The sequence below is a fragment of the Syngnathus typhle genome, linkage group LG12 (genome assembly GCF_033458585.1).
Source record: "Syngnathus typhle isolate RoL2023-S1 ecotype Sweden linkage group LG12, RoL_Styp_1.0, whole genome shotgun sequence".
In the NCBI taxonomy this organism is placed as follows: Eukaryota; Metazoa; Chordata; class Actinopteri; order Syngnathiformes; family Syngnathidae; genus Syngnathus; species Syngnathus typhle.
The window spans coordinates 12,795,478-12,816,777 of NC_083749.1; the positions used below are offsets into that span (position 1 = coordinate 12,795,478).

The 21,300-nt window shown below is 43.2% G+C and overlaps 1 protein-coding gene across 4 annotated transcripts in view; it reads right to left on the bottom strand.

Moving 5' to 3' along the window:
- The window catches only part of sptan1 (spectrin alpha, non-erythrocytic 1), a 117,664-nt gene that overhangs the window by 71,437 nt on the left and 24,927 nt on the right, over positions 1 to 21,300 (bottom strand). For all 4 annotated transcript variants that reach the window (XM_061292612.1, XM_061292611.1, XM_061292610.1 and 1 more), the window contains 11 exons: positions 20,512 to 20,622; positions 20,071 to 20,148; positions 19,822 to 19,977; positions 15,939 to 16,143; positions 15,672 to 15,853; positions 15,334 to 15,577; positions 9,872 to 9,994; positions 9,573 to 9,790; positions 9,381 to 9,473; positions 9,104 to 9,238; positions 4,869 to 5,014 (listed from right to left, as the gene is read on the bottom strand). In XM_061292612.1, coding sequence (XP_061148596.1) covers positions 4,869 to 5,014; positions 9,104 to 9,238; positions 9,381 to 9,473; positions 9,573 to 9,790; positions 9,872 to 9,994; positions 15,334 to 15,577; positions 15,672 to 15,853; positions 15,939 to 16,143; positions 19,822 to 19,977; positions 20,071 to 20,148; positions 20,512 to 20,622 — 1,691 coding nt within the window. The remainder of the gene's footprint in view (positions 1 to 4,868; positions 5,015 to 9,103; positions 9,239 to 9,380; positions 9,474 to 9,572; positions 9,791 to 9,871; positions 9,995 to 15,333; positions 15,578 to 15,671; positions 15,854 to 15,938; positions 16,144 to 19,821; positions 19,978 to 20,070; positions 20,149 to 20,511; positions 20,623 to 21,300) is intronic.

Sequence of the window (21,300 nt, forward strand, 5' to 3'; positions counted from 1 at the left end):
GTCCGATCGCGCAACCGTAGCGCACCGCCGACCGCGCAACTGCACCACGCTGGTCGCATTATTGTGACAGAGTATTTAGTATTTAGAAAGGGCGCTCAGTGTCGCATTGCTTTTTACAGCATCTTTGTGTTTTAGGATGGCTTTACTGCTCCCACTTGCTTCCTTTGGAGGAAGGATTAGAGTTGATTAGGGGTGTAACGATACATCGATACATCGATATAATGCTCTACGATTTATTGGCATCGATGCTAAACGTAAACATCGATTAATATCGCCGTGTTTGACCTCGGACATTAGACGCGACTTTATTTTGAAATCCAGTTCATTGTTGCTCGCTTCCTCTTTCCGAGAGCAGTGCGCGCCGCGGCGTTGTTGTGTTGTGAGCAGAGCAGGCACGTGAAAGGGGAGTCGACAACTAGTACGCAGCTCCTGGGCTGGTGCTATGGCTAGTGTCCAAAAAGACGAGGAAATTTGCTCCCCTTTAGGCTTCAAGTCATTCGTTTGGAAGCACTTTGGATTCCAAAGAAAAGATGGCTCAACGGACAAGACATGTGCAGTTTGTAAATCCTGCCATGCGGTGATCAAATATTCAGGGAGCACAAATCTCGCCGCACATTTAAAGAAAAAACACAACATCAAAGTTCAGTGTTAAAATAAGCACTTTGTATACTACAACACTCTTGTAATCTCCTAAATAAAGAGTTTGCAGTACCTTGTTGATTTTGCGTATGAATTGTTATAAATCAGGTTATTGTTCTATATTTTTTATAAAAAAAAAAAAATACAAAAATAAAAACGATCGTAGAGCACTTTATCGCGATATATCATGAATGAATCGCAGCAGGCTTTAAGATATCGGCAAATATCGTATCGTAGTTCTTTGTATCGATATTATATCGTATCGTGACAAAACCCGCGATTTACATCCCTAGAGTTGATGCAATCCTCAGAGTTGGACGAACGAGTCAGTTGGCATGCGGGTCCTCTCGGCTGATCTCGCGAGGTTAGACAACATTTTGTCCGGCATCCGAAGCAAAAAAATCTCAAATTTTTTGTTCGAATACCGTTTTGTTCAAGAACCGGGACGTTCGAAAACCGAGGCTCCACTGTACTTTGCTTAGTAACCAAACTGAGGGAAATAAAATGTATGGCACAAGACCAACAACAACCAAATAATGATTACAGAATGGGCTGTTTAAGTCTTAGAGATGGGCAATTCACTTAGTTTACTGTAAATCCAATTTACAATTTGCTGTTTACTGCAATACAATTCAAGAATATCTAAGCTAAGATACTCAGGTAGGGCTGGGACATTCATCAAATTAGTAATATATGTACAGCAGGTAGGCCTGGGACACGCACACTTGCAGGCGTGCACGTATATTCACACGTGCGCACACACACACACTCGACACACGTGCACACCAGGGACGTGCGGTCAGATGAGGCAAGGGAGGCCACGCCTCCTTGCCATCATGAAAACGGGAAAAACAAATTCAATTGTTTTTATTATAAAGTCATTCTCCTTTTAATTTCAGTAGTTTTGTATCATTTTGAACCAAAACCGCTAAAGTTTTATAGTTATTTTAAAACCGAAGACGATTTGCTCGGAAGAGCCAACTTCCTGCCTTGCCTCCTCTGAGGATTGCGTAATCACACGGCTGCCTAAGCTGACAGGCTCTCCAGTTAGAAGGAACTGCTGTCTGTCTCTATGTCGCTGTTTAAGTGTTCAAACACTGTGGCTATGTTAACTCATTTCCGTAGTTAAGATGATATATTGAATATCTAGTGTTTTTCGTCATCTGTAACGTCGTGTTTCTTTAGATTAATAAAACGGCTTTAAAAAGAGACTTTACGGAGGCAACAACACAGGGGGTGCGAGTGATCTCGGGATGCTTCATGCGCCCACCTGTAGAATAAGTGATCTCCAGTTCAAACTGACAGTGAACAACTGAGGAGCAATTGTCCATTTATTTCATTTTATATTCGGTTTATTTTTTTTTCATTTTTATATTTCGTTGTACAATGGAGGATTACATATCCAAACGATTTTCAAGTATGGATTTTCGGTCGAAGCAGGAGGTCATCAATAAAGGAAGAGCAACTCCGGAGTTAAAAGGTTTGATTCGGACAACGGGACTTCAAACGGAGTGGTACACACAATTGAAAACAAGTTTTTGATTCCATGTGCTTTATTGAGTGTTTTTATGTGTGAAGGGTGCTGATATGAGATTTTAATTAAAATAGTTCAAATTAAATAATGAAGAAGCCACTCTAGAGCAGGGTTCCCCAACCTTTTTTGTGACACGGTTGGGTGTCGGACAAATTTTACCCGGGGGTAAAACTCCCCAGTCATGAACCTCACCGCACGTCACTGGTGCGCACACACACACGTGCACACGCAAACAAAGCACAGTCAATACATTCCCTCGTCTGATTGGGCGTGGCATATCGGATATCGATTTATAATTTTGCAGGCTCAGGAAATCCTGCTTCCTTCTAACAACAACGAGGACAACACAAACACAAGTTGTTACATTGTTGCATGGTCTTGTTCTTTGCCTTCCTCTTTGTTCCTTATTTATCTCTACTTTGCAACACCAACCCTTGCAATAATACCCAACCCAGATTTGACAGTTGATCAGCATGCAATGTGAGATTAACAGCAGTAATTTGTCTACTGATTATATTACCGTATTTTCCGCCCTAAAAGGCGCACCTAAAAACCTAAATTTTTATCAAAAGTCAACAGTGCGCCTTATAGTCCGGTGCGCCTTATATATGGATCAAGTGATGAATTTGTTGATCCATACTGGTTGTACACAGTGCTCTGCCAAAATGTTTAAGTACGTTTTAGTACGACTAGTAAATTACAAGGTCGCATTGCTTCCCAGCATTACGGTAACTGTAGTCAGGGGGCGTCACCGAATAGCTGTTGTACCCGCGAGGCTATTTCATTTCAAAATAGGCTGCTCCGTTAATGTTTTGAGTAAATCTACGGATCGATATGGAAGGGAAACATAGGTAAGTAGTACCAATGCGTTAGATCAAACTTTAGTCAGTTCTGATCATTTTATAGGAGCTCGTTTGAGAGACGCGATTGTTTACACTTTGCTGAGGCTTATGGGAGATTGCGAGCTGAGGGTCATGGGTTTTTGCGGATGGCTAATGCTATAACGATAGCTGCCATACGCGCGAGGCTATTTCATGTCAAAATAGGCTGCTCTGTTAATGTTTCGAGTAAATCTACGGATCGATATGGAAGGGAAACATAGGTAAGTAGTACCAATGCGTTAGATCGAACTTTAGTCAGTTCGGATCATTTTATAGGAGCTCGTTTGAGAGACGCGATTGTTTACACTTTGCTGAGGCTCATGGGAGATTGCGAGCTGAGGGTCATGGGTTTTTGCGGATGGCTAATGCTATAACGATAGCTGCTAAACGCGCGAGGCTATTTCATGTCAAAATAGGCTGCTCTGTTAATGTTTCGAGTAAATCTACGGATCAATATGGAAGGGAAACATAGGTAAGTAGTACCAATGCGTTAGATCGAACTTTAGTCAGTTCTGATCATTTTATAGGAGATCGTTTGAGGGACGCAATTGTTTACACTTTGCTGAGGCTCATGGGAGATTGCGAGCTGAGGGTCATGGGTTTTTGCGGATGGCTAATGCTATAACGATAGCTGCTATACGCGCGAGGCTATTTCATGTCAAAATAGGCTGCTCTGTTAATGTTTCGAGTAAATCTACGGATCAATATGGAAGGGAAACATAGGTAAGTAGTACCAATGCGTTAGATCGAACTTTAGTCAGTTCTGATCATTTTATAGGAGATCGTTTGAGGGACGCAATTGTTTACACTTTGCTGAGGCTCATGGGAGATTGCGAGCTGAGGGTCATGGGTTTTTGCGGATGGCTAATGCTATAACGATAGCTGCTATACGCGCGAGGCTATTTCATGTCAAAATAGGCTGCTCTGTTAATGTTTCGAGTAAATCTACGGATCGATATGGAAGGGAAACATAGGTAAGTAGTACCAATGCGTTAGATTGAACTTTAGTCAGTTCCAATCATTTCATAGGAGATCGTTTGAGAAACGCGATTGTTTACAGAGGGCTCGTTGGTTATTGGCTAGTGGGTGCATAAAGCAACCCTAGTCAACCTCAGTTTGTTGCAGTAAAGCTTCTATTTTATGCGCCTTATAGGCCGGTGCACCTTATATATGGACAAAGTGTTAAAATGGGCCGTTCATTGAAGGTGCGCCTTATACCCCGGTGCGCCTAATAGGGCGGAAAATACGGTAATACATTTTTAAAATAATACATTTTCAAATCATTAAATGTCTGGCTTTTTCAAACGTTTTGGGCAACAAACGGTGTAAATGAAGTGCTACACAAGTGTTTTGCAATTACAATTTAGTAACGTTTTTCTTCATATTCCGGGAAATATGTACAAGGCCAGTTCCCCCGCCCGCCCCGAATGCAAATTTACACCCATTTGGGCTCAACAACACCTCACTGATTCAAGTCACGGTGGTCCATTGAGCAACACGACTAACAATTTAACCAGTAGTTGTGCTGGTCATTAATTTAAGGTCACTGCCAAAAAATAAATTGGTTGAATGCCCATCTCTAACAGGTATGATAAAAATGTAACACTGAACACAGAGGGTGTGACTATTCAATTCGTTCCTACTCACAGCTCTTCAACCTGTTTCATGCGTATAGACACGCTGCAGGCTTCTTTGGTGATTAGTCTGACCAATACCAGTACAAAGATTAGGTTGTTAGAGACAGAAAAGGACGTCAGGTGTGACAAAGTACTAAAACGGAAAAGGCATCAATATGTTACTATATTTGGTCTTACTGATTCTCAATTTGTTCTTGCCGAAGTCCAATGCTTCCATGTTCATCCAGGTTTTCTCGAGAAGAGGACTGATTGGGATCCAGCTTCTTCACATAGGCAGCTGGAACAAATCCCTGGCGGTCATTCACCTCTACTTTCCACCAGTCCTATGGGACAAAAAATAAATACATGTATTTATTAAACCCTGACAAGCTTGAGTCGCAAGGGTTTACATCGTATTTCAAATGATAATGCAAACTATATTTTACTCTGATTTGCCTAAATAATCAATACAAACGTCATCATAATTTTCAAGTCATCAACAATGATGGTATAAGTTTAAGGTTACTGAACAGACCTCCCAATTACAGTTTTTTTCCGACCATATTTTCCGCACCATGAGGGCCTTTGGGTTAAGGTGCAGACTTAATTTCGGGGGCTATTCTGTATTTGATCCACACATAGGGTGCACCGCATCATGGGGCGCATGCATGTCATGAATAACAGTAAAAAACAAAACAAAATAAAGTGAATTCAGTTGTACGAATTCAGTTTTACATTTTACTATTTAACCATGTACTGTACTCATATTATTGTTAATCGATAAGACAGTTAAACTGAATAAAAAAAAATCATAAAACTTGAAACTATAATTCCTCCTTTTGCCAAAAGGTGGCAGCCCCACTTTAATAATATCAGTCTGTATCTGTGCTGCGAACCCCTTTCCGCTCATTTCTGCCATGGCGGCTGCAAAGAAAATGAGGAAAGTTGACATTGAGGGCCGTCGCTTTCGAGAGAGATGTGAATTACAATACTTCACTGAAAAGCGAGGAAATTGTGTTTGTCTAATTTGTAAAGAGGCGGTTGGCTTGTTTAAGGATTTCAACCTCAAGAGACACTATCAGACTAAACAACCCATACGACAAGCTAACAGGGAGTGACCGCGCTGATAGTGAAGCAGCTCCAAGCTGAACTGGCATCACAACAGCGATTCTTCACACGGGGCTGTGAGTCAAAATTAAATCAAAAGTAAATATTACTTAATATTAAATATTACGAAGTGGCCATGTTAAGACCAAAATTCACTTGTTTTAAGTTTTAATAATAACTTTGCATTACTTATAACTCCTGTTTAAAATGTTCATGAGGCAAAATAATTTTAAACTCATGTAAATTTAAGGTACTTCATACAGTTTGTTTAATCTTATCTGACTTCAGATATGAATGAAAGGTAGAATTTGTGTTTTTAGAGTTGTTCTGCCTGAGTGGCTTATATTTGGATAGTTTGTCATTTGACAAATAAAGACAATTGTGACAATAAAATTGATTTTATAACTGTATTTGCATGAAATTCTTGTAGTTAAAAAATGTCCGAAAAAACTATTGCCGCCTGGGCCCCTTCACTTTATCAAATCTGGCCCTCCTTGCAAAAGGTTTGGACACCCCAGTCATACAAAGTCAAAGTCTGCTTTATTGTAAATTTCTTCACATGTCAAGACATACAAAGAGATCGAAATTGCGTTTCCTACTATCCCACGGTGACAAGACATAACACATTCAAGTAAACAATACAAAAAGTAAAAATAAGATGATTCAAGAATTTTTATTTGCCATGTTTGGGCATGGCAAACAATGAATTTGACTTCAGCTTCCACCCCACACAGCGACACAGCTGGAGAGGATGCTCTCAATGGTGCCTTGGTAGAATGTGGTCATGATGGCTGGTGGAGCACTTGCTCGCCTGAGTTTCCGCAGGAAGTACCGTATTTTCCGGACTATAAGGCGCACCTAAAAACCTAAAATTTTCTCAAAAGCCGACAATGCGCCTTATACTCCAGTGTGCCTTATAAATGGACCGAATTCCTAAATTTAAACTGGCCCAAAGCATTGTGCCATGAAATCAAGCATAAGTGGCCCGCGGAAAACTATGAATCATGAATCAAAAAGACTATGGATCACTATTTTGTGATTATAAAGTAATTTGTTGCATCTGAAGTTGAAAATAAAAAATATAAAATGGAGAATGATTTGAATTGGATTAAAAATCTGACATGATGCATCAATGGTGCGCCTTATATAGGGATTAAGTTTTAAAATGGGCCATTCATTGAAGGTGCGCCTTATAGTCCGGTGCGCTTTATAGTCCGGAAAATACGGTACAGGCGGCGCTGAGCTTTCTTCGCCAGCGATGCAGTGTTGGTGGTCCAGGAGAGGTCTTCACTGATGTGCACCCCAAGGAATGTGGTGCTGCTCACTCTCTGCACCGTCAATAGTCAGTGGCAGGTGTTGGGTGTGACCCTTTCGGAAGTCAACAACAATCTCCTTGGTCTTGCTGACGTTCAGCAGGAGGTTGTTGTCCCTGAACCACGTGGTCAGAAGGTCGACCTCCAACCTGTATTGAGTCTCGTCACCCTTGATGATGAGACCCACCAGAGTCGTGTCATCAGCAAATTTCACTATGCGGTTGTTGCTGTAAGTTGCAGTGCAGTCATGCGTCAGCAGGGTGAAAAGCAGCCTGGAGCACGCAGCCTTAGAGGGAACCCGTGCTCAGCGTGATGCTGCTTGAGATATTGTCGCCAACATGTACTAAATGAGGCCTCTGACAGAGGAAGTCCAGTCGTCAGTTGCAGAGGTAGGTACTGAGTCCCAGTTTGTCAAGTTTGCTGATGAGTCGTTGTGGTACAATGGTGTTGAAAGCAGAACTGAAGTCCACAAACAGCAATCTCACATACGAGTCCCTTTTTTCCAGGTGGGTGAGGGCTGAGTGGAGGGCAGAGCAGATTGCATCCTCAGAGGACCGTTTGGCTCGGTATACAAACTGGAAGGGGTCAAGGGTGGGAGAATGGATCTGATGTGTGTCATGACAAGCCGCTCAAAGCACTTCATGATGATGGGTGTCTGTGTCACGGGACGGTAGTCATTGAAGCAGGATGGGGCAGTTTTTTACGGCACAGGTATGATGGTGGCAGCCTTGAAACATGATGGGACGACGGCTTGCTGCAGGAAGTGTTAAAGATATCTGTGGTCACCCTTAAGCTCCTCAGCGCAGTCCTTAAGCGCTCGACCTGGAATGTTGTCTGGGCCTGCTGCCTTACGGGTGTTGATAGCAGCAAGTGTCCTCTCCTCACGCTATACGCAAATATATATATAAAATATATAGTATGTCTATCGTGTAATATGTCTTGTCACCGTGGGATAGGGAAAACGTAATTTCGATCTCTTTGTGTGTCTCGGCATGTGAAGATGTTGACAATAAAGCAGACTTTGACTTTGACTCTTTGAAATACATCCAGGTCCTCATATTCTGCATCCGAATTAAACAGTTGGGCAAGTTCGCCATTAAACATGCCAAGTTTCCTCTCGTCATTGTTTCATGTTTTGCTCGTCTGTAATGATCCTGGTTTTGCAGAAACCTCTAATTGTGCCTTGTCCACACAAAAGGTGCACCTTATTAAAAGGCACACTTTCGGTTTTTGAGAAAATTAAAGGCTTTCAAGTGTGCCTTACGATGCGGAAAGTACGGTACATAAAAACTGACACACAAGTTTCAAAACATTTGATTATCGTAAAGAACAAAAAAAATATATAAAGACTCTTGTTGAACTAGAAGCATAAATGGGTAATATTTACTGAAATCAAAACCTATTTCAATCAAAAACATCATTATAGGTGAGATTACATTTTAATATACGACCACCCCCCTTATTTTAAAGGATCTTCATAATTCTTGCATCCATTGAGCTTGTCGGTTTTTGGACAGTTTCTGCTATTGTATTTTTAAATACACACACTATTGCACAATTTCAGTAAGCCACAATAGGTTTTGGACCATTTTATAAAACATTTAAAATTACTGCCTCCCACACACAACCTCTATAGTGACTGTGGTTCATTAGGGTAATGTTTGAGGTCGAATGTAATGTTACTCTACATACTGAATATTCCCCTGAAACGTGATCTGACAAAGACAATTGAGAATTCAAACAAAATTCCCAAATTGTCATTACAATTGCAATTCAATCTTTTCCTAAAATTGTTTAGCCCCACTTCGCACACATAATCGGGCCTGACAAAAAAAAACCCTCTCATTTAAGAGATTTATTGTCGTTATTTAAAAAAATAATAAACTCCAATTTCAATGTGACAGTACCGGAATGTACCAGTACCACAACATGACCAGGGCTATATAGCCTCCACAGCATTAGTTTTTGGCCAATTGTTATTCTATTATTATAGTTAATACATCTTATATTTACCTTATTGGTGCTGTTTAGAAGGGTGAGAATATCACCTTTCTTCATAGTTACTTCACGTGGGCTCTTCTCCTGGTAATCATAGAGGGCCAGGACAAGTTCCTTTCCAGTCTCATCATCAGTCGGTGCCACTTGCTGCTGCTCATTCAAATGTCACAAAACACATTTGGACTGAATATAAAACAAAATATCAAAGTCATCCATAATGATACTTCCTAACCAACGCTACTTCAGGACACGCATACACACTTGTGCAGACTAGGCGTTACTGTATTTTTACCCTGCAAGACGTTGCCTGTTCATTTAGTGCTTTGATGCTACTTCCGTAAGCACTCAAGTCAGACATCAGGGCTTCGTGTTTTTTTAGAAGAGCCTGTAAAGACAGTTTAAAAAATTAAGAATATATAAAGAACCACTAAAGTGAACAACATAATTACGACGATCCTAGCCCCACCCAACTGCATTTACAGACCTCAGCGGAGTCTTCATCTTTGCCATAATCTGTACTTCCCACAATGGGTTCTTTCTCCCACATCCAAGACTCTGCTTCATTGGCATCAGCAAAGTATTGTTGGGCCTGTAGAGAGTCCTCAAGATCCTGTCTTCTCTGAGAGGCTTTACCCTTCAGAATGTCCCAGCGTCCATGCAGCTCAGAGAGTTTAACTTTCACTTCTTCACCTGCAAAGTGTCCTAAGTACCAACATGAATATAGATGAAGAGGACTGTAAATCACACAATCTACAATACTTAACAAAACCGGAACATGAGTACCTTCTTCCACCATGGCCTCTCCTTTCAAGGTAACCGCTTTTATACGAGGCTCATGACCAGTGATCTCGGCCTGGAGAGCCTGGTGTTTCTTCAGTAGGTTCTGGACACCAATTAAATCTTTGCCTGGGAAAAAACCTTCAGTCAGACCTTGATTATACTTTTGTGACAGAGATAGAACAGCTCATCTCCAAGAAAAGGGAAACCTTTCGTGTCTGGCAAAATGACATCACCTGCACAGCAAAGAGACAGGCCCACTCCAAAGCCAAGGCTGACGTCCAGAGCCGGGTGAGACAGATTAAAAACTCCTGGTGGACAGAAAGGGCACTGGAAATCCAGAGTTTGGCAGACTCTGGTGACACCAGAGGCTTTTTCAGCGCTACTAAGGCTGTCTACGGCCCAAGCCATCGCGGCCAAAACCCCCTACGCTCTAAAGACGGGCAGGAGCTGTTGAAGGACAATGAGTCCATAAACAACCGGTGGAGAGAGCACTTTCAGGAACTCCTCAACCGTGACAGCACAACTCAGTCAGATTTCCTCAGTCACATCCCTCAGAGTCCCATCAGGGAAGACATGGGTGAACCTCCCACTTTAGTAGAGGTCCAAGATGCCATCAGGAGCCTGAAGAACAACAAGGCCTCTGGGCCAGATGGGATCCCAGCTGAGGTCCTAAAGGAAGGTGGACTAGAGCTCCAGCGCCACCTCCATTCCCTCTTTCTGAAGGTCTGGGAAAAAGAAGTACTCCCCTCGGAGCACAGGGATGCTCTGATAGTGACCATTTTCAAGAAAGGGGACAAAGCGGATTGCGGAAACTATAGGGGCATCTCGCTCCTTTCAACAGTTGGCAAAGTACTTGCTCGTGTTCTTGCCAATCGCCTACTGCCACTGTCTGAGGAAATTCTCCCAGAATCGCAGTGCGGTTTTCGCCCATCTAGAGGCACTGCAGACATGATCTTTACAGCACGCCAACTCCAGGAGAAATGCCGTGAGCATAAACAGCCTTTGTTCATGGCTTTCATAGACCTTACAAAAGCCTTTGACACGGTGGATCGCCAGGCCCTATGGAGCATCCTTCTGAGGTATGGTTGCCCGGACAAATACGTCAGAATACTGCGTTTATTACATGACGGAATGACAGCTACAGTGCTCAATAACAGCTCCTTGACTGAGCCTTTCACTGTAGAGACAGGGGTCAAACAGGGATGCATTATTGCACCCACCCTGTTCTCTGTCTTCATTGCCGCCATACTCTACCTCATCAACAAAGAACTACCACACGGAATCCCAATATGGTACAGGACTGATGGCAGGCTCTTCAACCTTAACAGGTTCAAAGCCAAAACCAAGATCAGAACCACCACGGTCGTGGAGCTCCAGTATGCAGACGATAATGCCATAGCAGCACACTCTGCAGAAGACCTCCAGGGCATCCTGAACTCCTTTGCTAAGGCATACAGAGCCCTGGGTCTGACCGTGAACATCAAGAAGACCCAGGTGCTACATCAACCCCCACCCAACCAGCCATCTACTCCGCCCATCATAAATGTGGACAACACTGCACTTGAATATGTTCACCATTTCCCCTACCTCGGCTGTTTTCTCTCCTCCAAAGCGGACATTGACTCCGAGGTCAACCATCGCCTGAGCTGTGCCAGTGGAGCGTATGCCAGACTCCGGAAAAGAGTCTTCGAAGACCGAGACCTCCGGGTTGACACCAAGCTCCTGGTTTACAAAGCTGTGGTTCTCCCCACCTTACTTTACGGGGCAGAGTCATGGACAACCTACAGCAGGCACCTAAGAGCTCTTGAACAACACCACCAGAGAACCTTGAGGAAAATACTCCGGATCAAATGGGAGGACAGACGCACAAACATCAGCGTTCTGGAGGAAGCCAGGATACCGAGCATCACCACCTTAATAATGCAGCACCAACTCCGATGGACAGGACATCTCATCCGCATGGCTGACACCCGCCTCCCCAAACAGATGTTATACTCCCAGCTGGAGAGAGGTCCGCGAGCCCCGGGCGGGCAAAAGAAACGTTTTAAGGACAACCTCAAGACCAATCTCAAGAAATTCCAAATAACATCTCGGGACTGGGAGCGCATCGCCTTGAACAGGAACTGCTGGAGAGCAGCGGTGCAAGAAGGTGCAGCACATCACGAAAAGGAACTCCGCCGTGTCGCAGAAACCAAACGACAACTCCGAAAGGAAAGACAAAAACTGGCTCCAGCACGACCACAACCCACCACCACTTTCCCCTGCCCACACTGCACAAAAATATGTGGATCCCGGATCGGCCTCTACGCCCACCTGCGGACCCACAAGTAGACGACCCTGAAAAGAAGACCGTCATACTCGTTCCGAGTGACCGCCGATGATGATGATACTTTTGTGACGTCTGTAAGTGCTACAGAAACTGAGTTTCCCGTATTGAAGATGCCACTAATGCAGGGGTGTCCAAACTTTTTGCAAGGAGGGCCAGATTTGATAAAGTGAAGGGGCCCGGGGCCAATAGTTTTTTCTGGCATTAACTACAAAAATGTCATGCAAATACACACTGTTATAAAACAAATTTCATTGTCACAAGTGTCTTTATTTTCCAAGTGACAAAATAAGAAGAATTCTCCATGTTATTTGTTATTCAGCCATGCTTTGATTTGAGGTAGGGTGATTTATTTTGAAGGCCGTTTTCAGGCGATACCACTTCCTTTTTTACGTTCTTGTACATATGTCGGTTACAGTGGTACAGGAGTCATTGGCGATCTAAGTGTATCGCCTAACAAGAGAAATGAATGATCACGTGTCTAACCTTTAGGACAGGGGTCATCAACACGGTGCCCGTGGGCACCAGGTCGCCCGTGAGGACCGCATGAGTCGCCCGCAGGACTGTTCTAAAATTAGCTCAAATAGCGGCACTTGTCAGTGAGCTGCATCTATTTATTTTACAGTCAAACCTCGGTTTACGAACGTCCTGGTTCTCGAACAAACCGGAATTTGAACAAAAAATTCTAGATTTCTTTGCTTCGGTTGTCAAACAAAATTCGGAGGTCGAACCTCGCAAGATGAGCCGGGCCGGGAGGACCCGAGAAAACCCGACCGGGCGCCCCGGATGCCTACTGACTCCGTTGTCATTGTATTTTCGTTACTTTGAGGATTGTATGAACCCCTAATCATGCCTTCAAAGAAAGCAAGTGGGAGTAGTAAAGCCATCCTAAAACACAAAGATGCTCTTAAAGCAATGCGACAGTGAGCGCCCGGCGCGCTGCGGTTGCGCGATCGGACAAAATTAAGCTCCCAGCGCACTTAGGTCCACTTAAATTTTGGAAAATACATCAGGACTTCAAAAATATTTTCAAATTTTCAGCGACTGCTCTGTCACAATAATGCGACCAGCGCGGTGCAGTTGCGCGGTGGGCGACGCGCTACGGTTGCGCGTTAGGCGGTGCGCTACAGTTGCGTGATCGGACAAATATGCGGAAATGAAAAAATGCTTAAAAAAGGCGGGGTTATTTTTTGTCTTGAAACGGATTTAACATTTTTCCATTATTTGTAATGGGAAAAATACCCAGGAAGTAGCTCTCGGTTTAAGAAAGGTTGGTGATCCCTGCTTTAGGACAATGTAGTATTGCTCCAAATGTTCGTTTAATTTCCTTTAGAGGTCCGTTTGCGCGTGTTAGCATGATCGCGAATTAGCATCTTTCCGCTAACTCGTTTGCCTGCCCAGTACTACTTCTTTGTTGGCCCGCGGGCCGTAGTTTGGACACCCCTGCACTAATGTATAGTGGGTTGGAAAAGTGCAGCAGTGAATTTCTGCACAAAACAAAGGCACGCGTGTTCCACCTGTTGGCATGAAAAGAAAATAGCACTAACATCCATCACTGTTTTTGTTAACGCGAGGGCCCAACATTGGCACTTACTTTGGGGGATTTAGCCACCCACCAATTGTGGAAGTTCTCCCACTCACAAGCTGAGAGATGCCTGTAATTTTCATCATGTGAACTTCAAGTATGAGAGCCAGAATGGGGGAAAGAATCCAGGAACTCACATGGTAGGATTTTTAATAAATTAATTGGTAAATTCCTCTGTAAAATAAGTATTTGGTCACCTACAAACATGCAAGATTTCTGGTGCTCACAGACCTGTAACATCTCCTTTTAGAGCAGGGGTCTCAAACTCCAGTCCTCGGGGGCCGCATTCCTACATGTTTCCCTCGTTAAACACACCTGATTCAAATGATCAATTCATCCTCACGTTCTGCAGGAGCCTGATAATTGAATCAGGTTTGTTTAACGAGGGAAACATGTCGGAACGCGGCCCCCGAGGACTGGAGTTTGAGACCCCTGTTTTAGAGGCTCCTCTGTCCTCCACTTGTTACCGGTATTAGTGGCGCATGTTTGAACTCGTCAGTATAAAAGACACGTGTCTAGAACCTCAGTCACACTCCAAACTCCACAATGGTCAAGACCAAAGAGCTGTCAAAAGACACCAGAAACAAAATTGTCGACCTGCACCGAGTTGGGAAGACTGAATTCGCAATAGGTAAGCAGCTTGGAGTGAATAAATCAACTGTGGGAGCAATTGTTAGAAAATGTAAGCCATACAAGAGTACTGATTATCTCCCTCGATCTGGGGCGCCACGCAAGATCTCACCCCGTAGGGTCAAAACCATCACATGGGCCATGTATCGTGAGATTTTGAGTGGAAACCTCCCATCAGCAAAGGCATTGAAGATTAAACGTGGCTGGATCTTTCCGCATGACAATGATCCCAAGCACATCGCCCGAGCAACAAAGGAGTGGCTTCGTAAGAAGCATTTCAAGATCTTGGAGTGGCCTAGCCAGTCTCCAGATCTCACAGATCTCAACCCCATAGAAGATCTTTGGAGGGAGTTGAAAGTACGTGTTGCCCAGCGACAGCCCCAAAACATCACTGCTCTAGAGGAGACCTGCATGGAGGAGTGGGCCAAAATACCAGCAACAGAGTGTGAAAACCTTGTGAAGACTTACAGAAAACGTTTGACCGCTGTCACCTATGATGACAATTACAGGCATCTCATCTTTTAAGTGGGAGAACTCGCACAGTTGGCGGCTGACTAAATACATTTTTGCCCCACTGTACATGATTGAACTGTATTAAATGATGTCAGTGCTACAATTCCCCCCTGAAAAAAAGACTTAGAAGAGACTTAATGGTATTTTCGAACAAAACGGCAGTACACTTACTGACACCTACTTTTTGGGTGGAGTCCGCTTGATTTAACAATCAGCCTGAATATGTCATGAAAGAAAGAGATCACAATTTCCCCATTGGAAAGATTATGGCTTTAATTGAACTTTTTTGGCCCAAAATATTAATTCCATGCATCCCTAATGTAAAGTCAGTAGGGTTTCTATCAAAATCCCTATTGCAACTGCCATCTTGCTTATTTTGAGTGATAAAATGCAATAGCTGAGTAGTTTTACCTCGGTTTGAAGAGGCAGCAATGGGCTCTTTCTCACGTATCCAAGTCTCCTCATCTTCAACATCTCTAAAAAGTTGTTGGAGACGAAGAGAATCTGCCAATTTCTGTTTGCGTGCAGCCATTGGCTCACGGAGGGATTGGTAACGAATGCCTACAGCATCCTGTTTCTTCTGAATGTTGTCAGCATCAAAGTGTCCAGCCTCTTGAAACTGTCGAGCCTGGATTATTATTCCATCAATTCGATCCTGAAAAATTAGTCTGTATGAATGCTTACTGTTAAACAACATAAGACGTAGCATGAAATACCCATATGACAGTTATCTAGTGATTACTACAAACCTGGTGTGCAGTTACATCCGCCTCTAAAAGTGCATGTTTCTTCTGTAGGTTCTGAACACTGGTAAGGTCTTTCCCATAGTCCTCTGAGGTCAAGTGACCCTCAACCTCATACAGCCAGAGCTCAATGTCCTCTACATTCCTGTTAAACTGCTGTTGTTGGTTGGCCTCGCGGAGCTTGATACCTAAGACACGAAAAATGTATCATTGATACAATACTAGTTTATTGGTTGTTGCACTTCTTAGCACTGAGAGGTATTCAGGTGATACCTTTCAGCTCGGTGGCTTCCAGCAGTTTCTTCCACTGCGAGCTGACCTCTTTCATACGACAGTCTACCTCAGAGGATGCGTAATGTTTCCCATCAAGCAATGCTTGGCCGGACTTTTGCAAAGCATCAATGCGGCTCTGGTTAGCTGATAGCTCTGCTTCAAAAGCCTGGTGTTTCTGCACCTTGCCTTGTAGGTTTGAGGGATCCTGTCAGACAAAACCATGGCGACAGAAGACAGTAGACAGTTGAAACCACAAGTTTTCAAACACCAGACAAAAATGTATTTCTTCACTCAGATATGAAATCAGACTAGTTTTCAAAATAATTTCTATTTGCGGTCTTTTCATTCCATCACCACCACATTTTATTCAAGCAGATTTTTTTTAATGAAACTTGCTCAAATTGTGTATAGTGTTGGTGCCACACAAAATCTCAAACTTGAGTTGGAGCAGGGACTTGGGAGCTTCAACCTGCAGATTTTATTTTTAATAGTGTCGTCGTGTGTGGCAGCCCCCCATAATTTTTTTCTCCTGTTTTTGTTCTTTCCTCTGTTTCTTTCTGTCTGTGATGTGGCGTTGGCCTGCAAAGATGTGTGGCCACGGTCGGGGGCCATCCCAGGTTTGGCTGTTCATTCAGCAGATCGGCCGCAACCTGGATAGCTGCACGCATCGGTCAGGACCGCCATAACTCAGTGACAGCCGTCCTGGTCATCAAGCCTGTGCTGACCGGGTCCGGCTCCCACGCCTTGGCCTTGCAGCAGCGACCCGTGTGAGACATCCGCTCCCTCGTGCTCGTCGGAACCTGCATGTGGCCGACATCTGCTCCCTCATGCTCGACGGAACCTGAATGTGGGCGACCTTCACCATGTCTGCCCCGTGGTGACAAGGCACACTATCTGCATCTGCCCAGAACCCTGCTCACAAATGTGCCTGTTTTGTGATGTTTTAACAATTTTAAACCACGATCCATTGGCTCGCACAGTTATCTGCGAATCGCCTGCTGAACTTCTTTTGTGGCGCCATTGTGAATGGCACCCTTTTCTAGAAGCCTATTTTGTGCTCATGTGATCACCCAGTCTGACCTAAAACAGGAAAGGTTTACCGTCATTTTCGGACTATAAGTCGCGTTTTTTTCTCATAGTATGGGTGGGGGGGGGCGACTTATAATAAGGAGCGACTTGTGTTTTTTTTCAAAAATTTTCCCCCCCAAAAAACCCGCGATAAACGAACCGCGATGTAGCAAGGGATTACTGTAATTTGAATTTCCAGTGACGTCAGCAGCGCAACGCGGCGTGGTGCGGCGGTTGTTTACAAAAAGGACAAAGATTCGTCACGGGATGACAAAGGGCCCCACGTACTACCAGCATCATTAGCGGCTTTGTTTCTAAGTGACACGGAGGAAGAAGACTTTGAAAGATTTAAGGATTTGGAGTGACTGGCTTTTACGCACGCCCGGTCCTACTCTACGGAGCTCCCTTTCACCTCCGTGGATAGGCGTCGGGGGCCGGCGCTCGGCCGGGTGGCTGTCGTGGGACGGTGGATGGGGCTCGGTCATGGCTTTTACGCGCGACCGGTCCTATTCTATGGAGCTCTCTTCCACTTCCGGGGCTGGAAGTCCACGCCGCCACACGCCTGGAAGTTTGTTTTGTTAAATAAAGAGCAGTTTACCAAACCCACGTCTTTCCTTGTACTTTGTTAACGCTACAATGTAGTTATATACTACGTCTGTGGAATAACGACGCGGCTGACGTCAGGGCCCACGCGCGGCGTTGTTGACAAAGGACGAGGAATTTGATCGATAGATTTAATGATTTAGCGTGCACAGATGGTTTGATAATATTATTGCTTATATACCGTTTTTTTCCATGTATAATGCGCCCCCATGTATAATACGCACCCTAAAAATGGCATGTCGATGCTGGAAAAAAGCCTGTACCCATGTATAATACGCACCCAAATTTTTTCTTTTTTTTTTTTTAAAGTCCCAATGATCGTCACACACGCATCTGGGTGTGGTGAAATTTGTCCTCTGCATTTGACCCATCCCCGTGTGATTTTGATCCATCCCCTGGGGGAGAGGGAAGCAGTGAGCAGCAGCGGCGCCGCGCTCGGGAATCATTTGGTGATCTAGCCCCCCAATTCCAACACTTAATGCTGAGTGTCAAGCAGGGAGGCAATGGGTCCCATTTTTAGAGTCTTTGGTATGACCCGGCCGAGTTACTTAAGTCCGTAAACGTAAAATTATTTCAGAAAAAAATCAAATTATTTCATCTTTGGGAACAACCGGATGTTATTCTGCCGGTCAGTATCACTGCGCATGCAGTAGCAAACTCAATAGCAAAGAAATATGTGAGACTCTCAACGGGATCACCAATATTTGAGTGATGTTCCAGCTATTTATCGCAATTATTTATTATTATTATAATAATAATATATATAATAATTATTTATTTATTATTCACAATTGTCATGGTGATCTTTCTGGTGATTTCTTAACTATGCTGGATGTATTTTCTTTGAAATAAATAAACTTGACTTTTGTTGGCGTTGATTTCTCCGACTCCCCAGAAAGGCACCACGGCGATCAGTTAGGTTAAAATGAAAAGAGAGGAAAGTGACGTTGTAAAGAACTATCCGTGACAAGATTTTCTTCAAAAATTGTTGTTTGTACCATGATTTTCTTAAAAAAAATAAAATAAAATAAATAAAAAAAGGTTTTTGTTTTTTTGTACCTATGTATAATGCGCACTTCAGATTTTAGGACAATAAATTAGTTAAATTTTGCGCATTATACGTGGAAAAAAACGGTAATAATTATTTGATATCTAATTTATATATCATTATATGGGCCTGTGGAATATTTTGAAGTTCAAGCGCCAACAGCGGCGCGCACCCATTGTTGACAAAGGACGATCGATGGATTTAATGAATTGGAGTGACACAGATGGTTTTATAAACGTGTTATTTATGTAATAGTATTTTTTTAATAACTCTGATTGTTACGTCAGGCTTGTTCTCAGCTCTTTGTGTCACGTTAGCATACCTATCGTTTAGCCTGTTGTTGCTCGTTCATGTCTGTTCTTGGTGTTGGATTTTGTCGAATACCGTTTTTTTCCATGTATAATGCGCCCCCATGTATAATACGCACCCTAAAAATGGCATGTTGATGCTGGAAAAAAGCCTGTACCCATGTATAATACGCACCCAAATGTTGACTCCTACTTAAGTCCGTGAACGTAAAATTATTTCAGAAAAAAGATCATCTTTGAGAACAATCGGATGTTATTCTGCCGGTCAGTATCACTGGGCATGCGCTAGCATACTCAATAGCGAAGAAATGTTTCGGATTTGTGTAGGGTACATTGTGACAGTAAACGAGCAGGTGATCTAGCAAGCGTCTGATACGAGAGCATTGTGTTCGTATGGAGCGCGTTTGAAGTGAACAGCAGAGAAGAAAGCGCATCTGTAATGGCGGCCTCCGTAGGATATCCGGATTTAAAAAAAAAAAAGAATCTATTTTTTTGTACCCACGTATAATGCGCACCCCAGATTTTAGGACAATAAATTAGTTAAATTTTGCGCATTATACATGGAAAAAAACGGTAAACTGCCCCCCAAAATGCAACTTATACTCCGGAGCGACATATATGGTTTTTTTTCACTTTTTGGGGCATTTTATGGCTGATGCGACTTGTACTCCGGAGCGACTTTTAGTCCGAAAATTACGGTAGTCTGATTACATGTTAAACAGTCATGAAAAAAGTATGTTTTTTTTAATAGTATATGTAAACTTGTTTTAGCTGTACATCCTATTTCTATTCTCACCATTAGTCACCATTAACAACGCTTCCTGCTTGAAATTTAAAGTCAACTTTCAGTTGTTACCTTGTAAGCTTCATCACTAGCTGTCTTCATTTTCTCATTGATCCAGCTCTTCAGCTCATCAGAATCCCTGAAAAATTGTTGTAGATGGAAAGAATCCTCCAAAGCAGAACGTCGAGACTGAGCTCGCCCGTGCAGGGCATTTCGACGACTGAGAAGCTAAAATATTCAGACAAAGTCAAATCATTGTCGTCATATCAACTATTAAAAAAAAAAAAAAAAAAAAAAGATGAAAATAAATATTGTCCTCACCGCATCTCTGCGGGTTGCCACATCTTCACAAGCATAATGGTTGTTCTGGATAAGTTTTGTTGCAAATTCATCTAAAGCCTTAGGATGTAGAAAGAGCGTAAAACAGAATAATTAAAATAATTATCAACAAGTGCGTGTCTGAAAACTTCCAGGATTTGCGTCACAAAAGCTTTATAAGTAAAGCCTGGTTTACACAGCAAGATTTTAAAATTGTGGGCCAGCAAGTTTTGAACCTGAAAATTAGATCTGTGCTCTGCAAGGATGGGAAAAATCATACTGTATGCCTACTGTAAATAAGGGGTGTCCAAACCTTTTGCAAGGAGGGCCAATAAAAACGGGACCGCGGGCCGCAGTTGGCGCGCGGGCCGTAGTTTGGACACCCCTGCTGTAAATGAACACTTTATTATGAATATTTCCTTTTGAAAAAATGTGTGAACTTACAGTAATCTTCTCTTCTTGAGCACTGAGAGACTTTTCAAAGTCTTCGTGCTTCTTAAGCAGTGCTTCTACACTATCCAGGGAGTCACCAAGATCTTCATTCAAGAGAAAAGCCTAAACATTCAAGATACAGAGTAGAAAACGGAAAACATCAGTTTTACATCATTTTCAGATCACGCATGGTCAACTTAATGGGGGCGGGGCATGATTTCTCTTCTACGGTGGATCCCCACATACTAAAGATTGAGCACCCATTGAGTCACTTGTATTTTTTTTTTATTGTTTACTATATATATATACACACACACACACACACACATTTACACACATACACACACACACACACACATCGTTAGATCGATCCTTTGTTTGTTGAAACATTGTAGAACCCAGCTGGTCGGTTTCTCCGTTGCAGGTAAGTTTCTCTGTCGACTGTAGCTTAGGATGATCGGTGCCTTGGAATTGACTACCTCTCTTTCACTTGAAAGACGTTCGGGTAGGGTTCGAAGATGGAGGGGCGTTTCTGCTCTGTAGTCCTGGTATACAGGGCATTTATGGTGTCAGGCTTGTGAACCCGTCCCAAACACACATTTCCGATGATCACCCATCCAAGGTCGAGTTTCTGGGCGAATGGAGCATCTCTTGGACCGTTCACCTGCTTGCGGACTTTATGGGCCTTGATGATGTCTCGCCCTAGGAGAAGCATTATGGGAGTGCTCTGTTCAAGTTCTGGGATGAGATGAGCGATTGATTTCAGGTGAGGGTGGTTGGATGAAGCATTAGGAGTTGGTA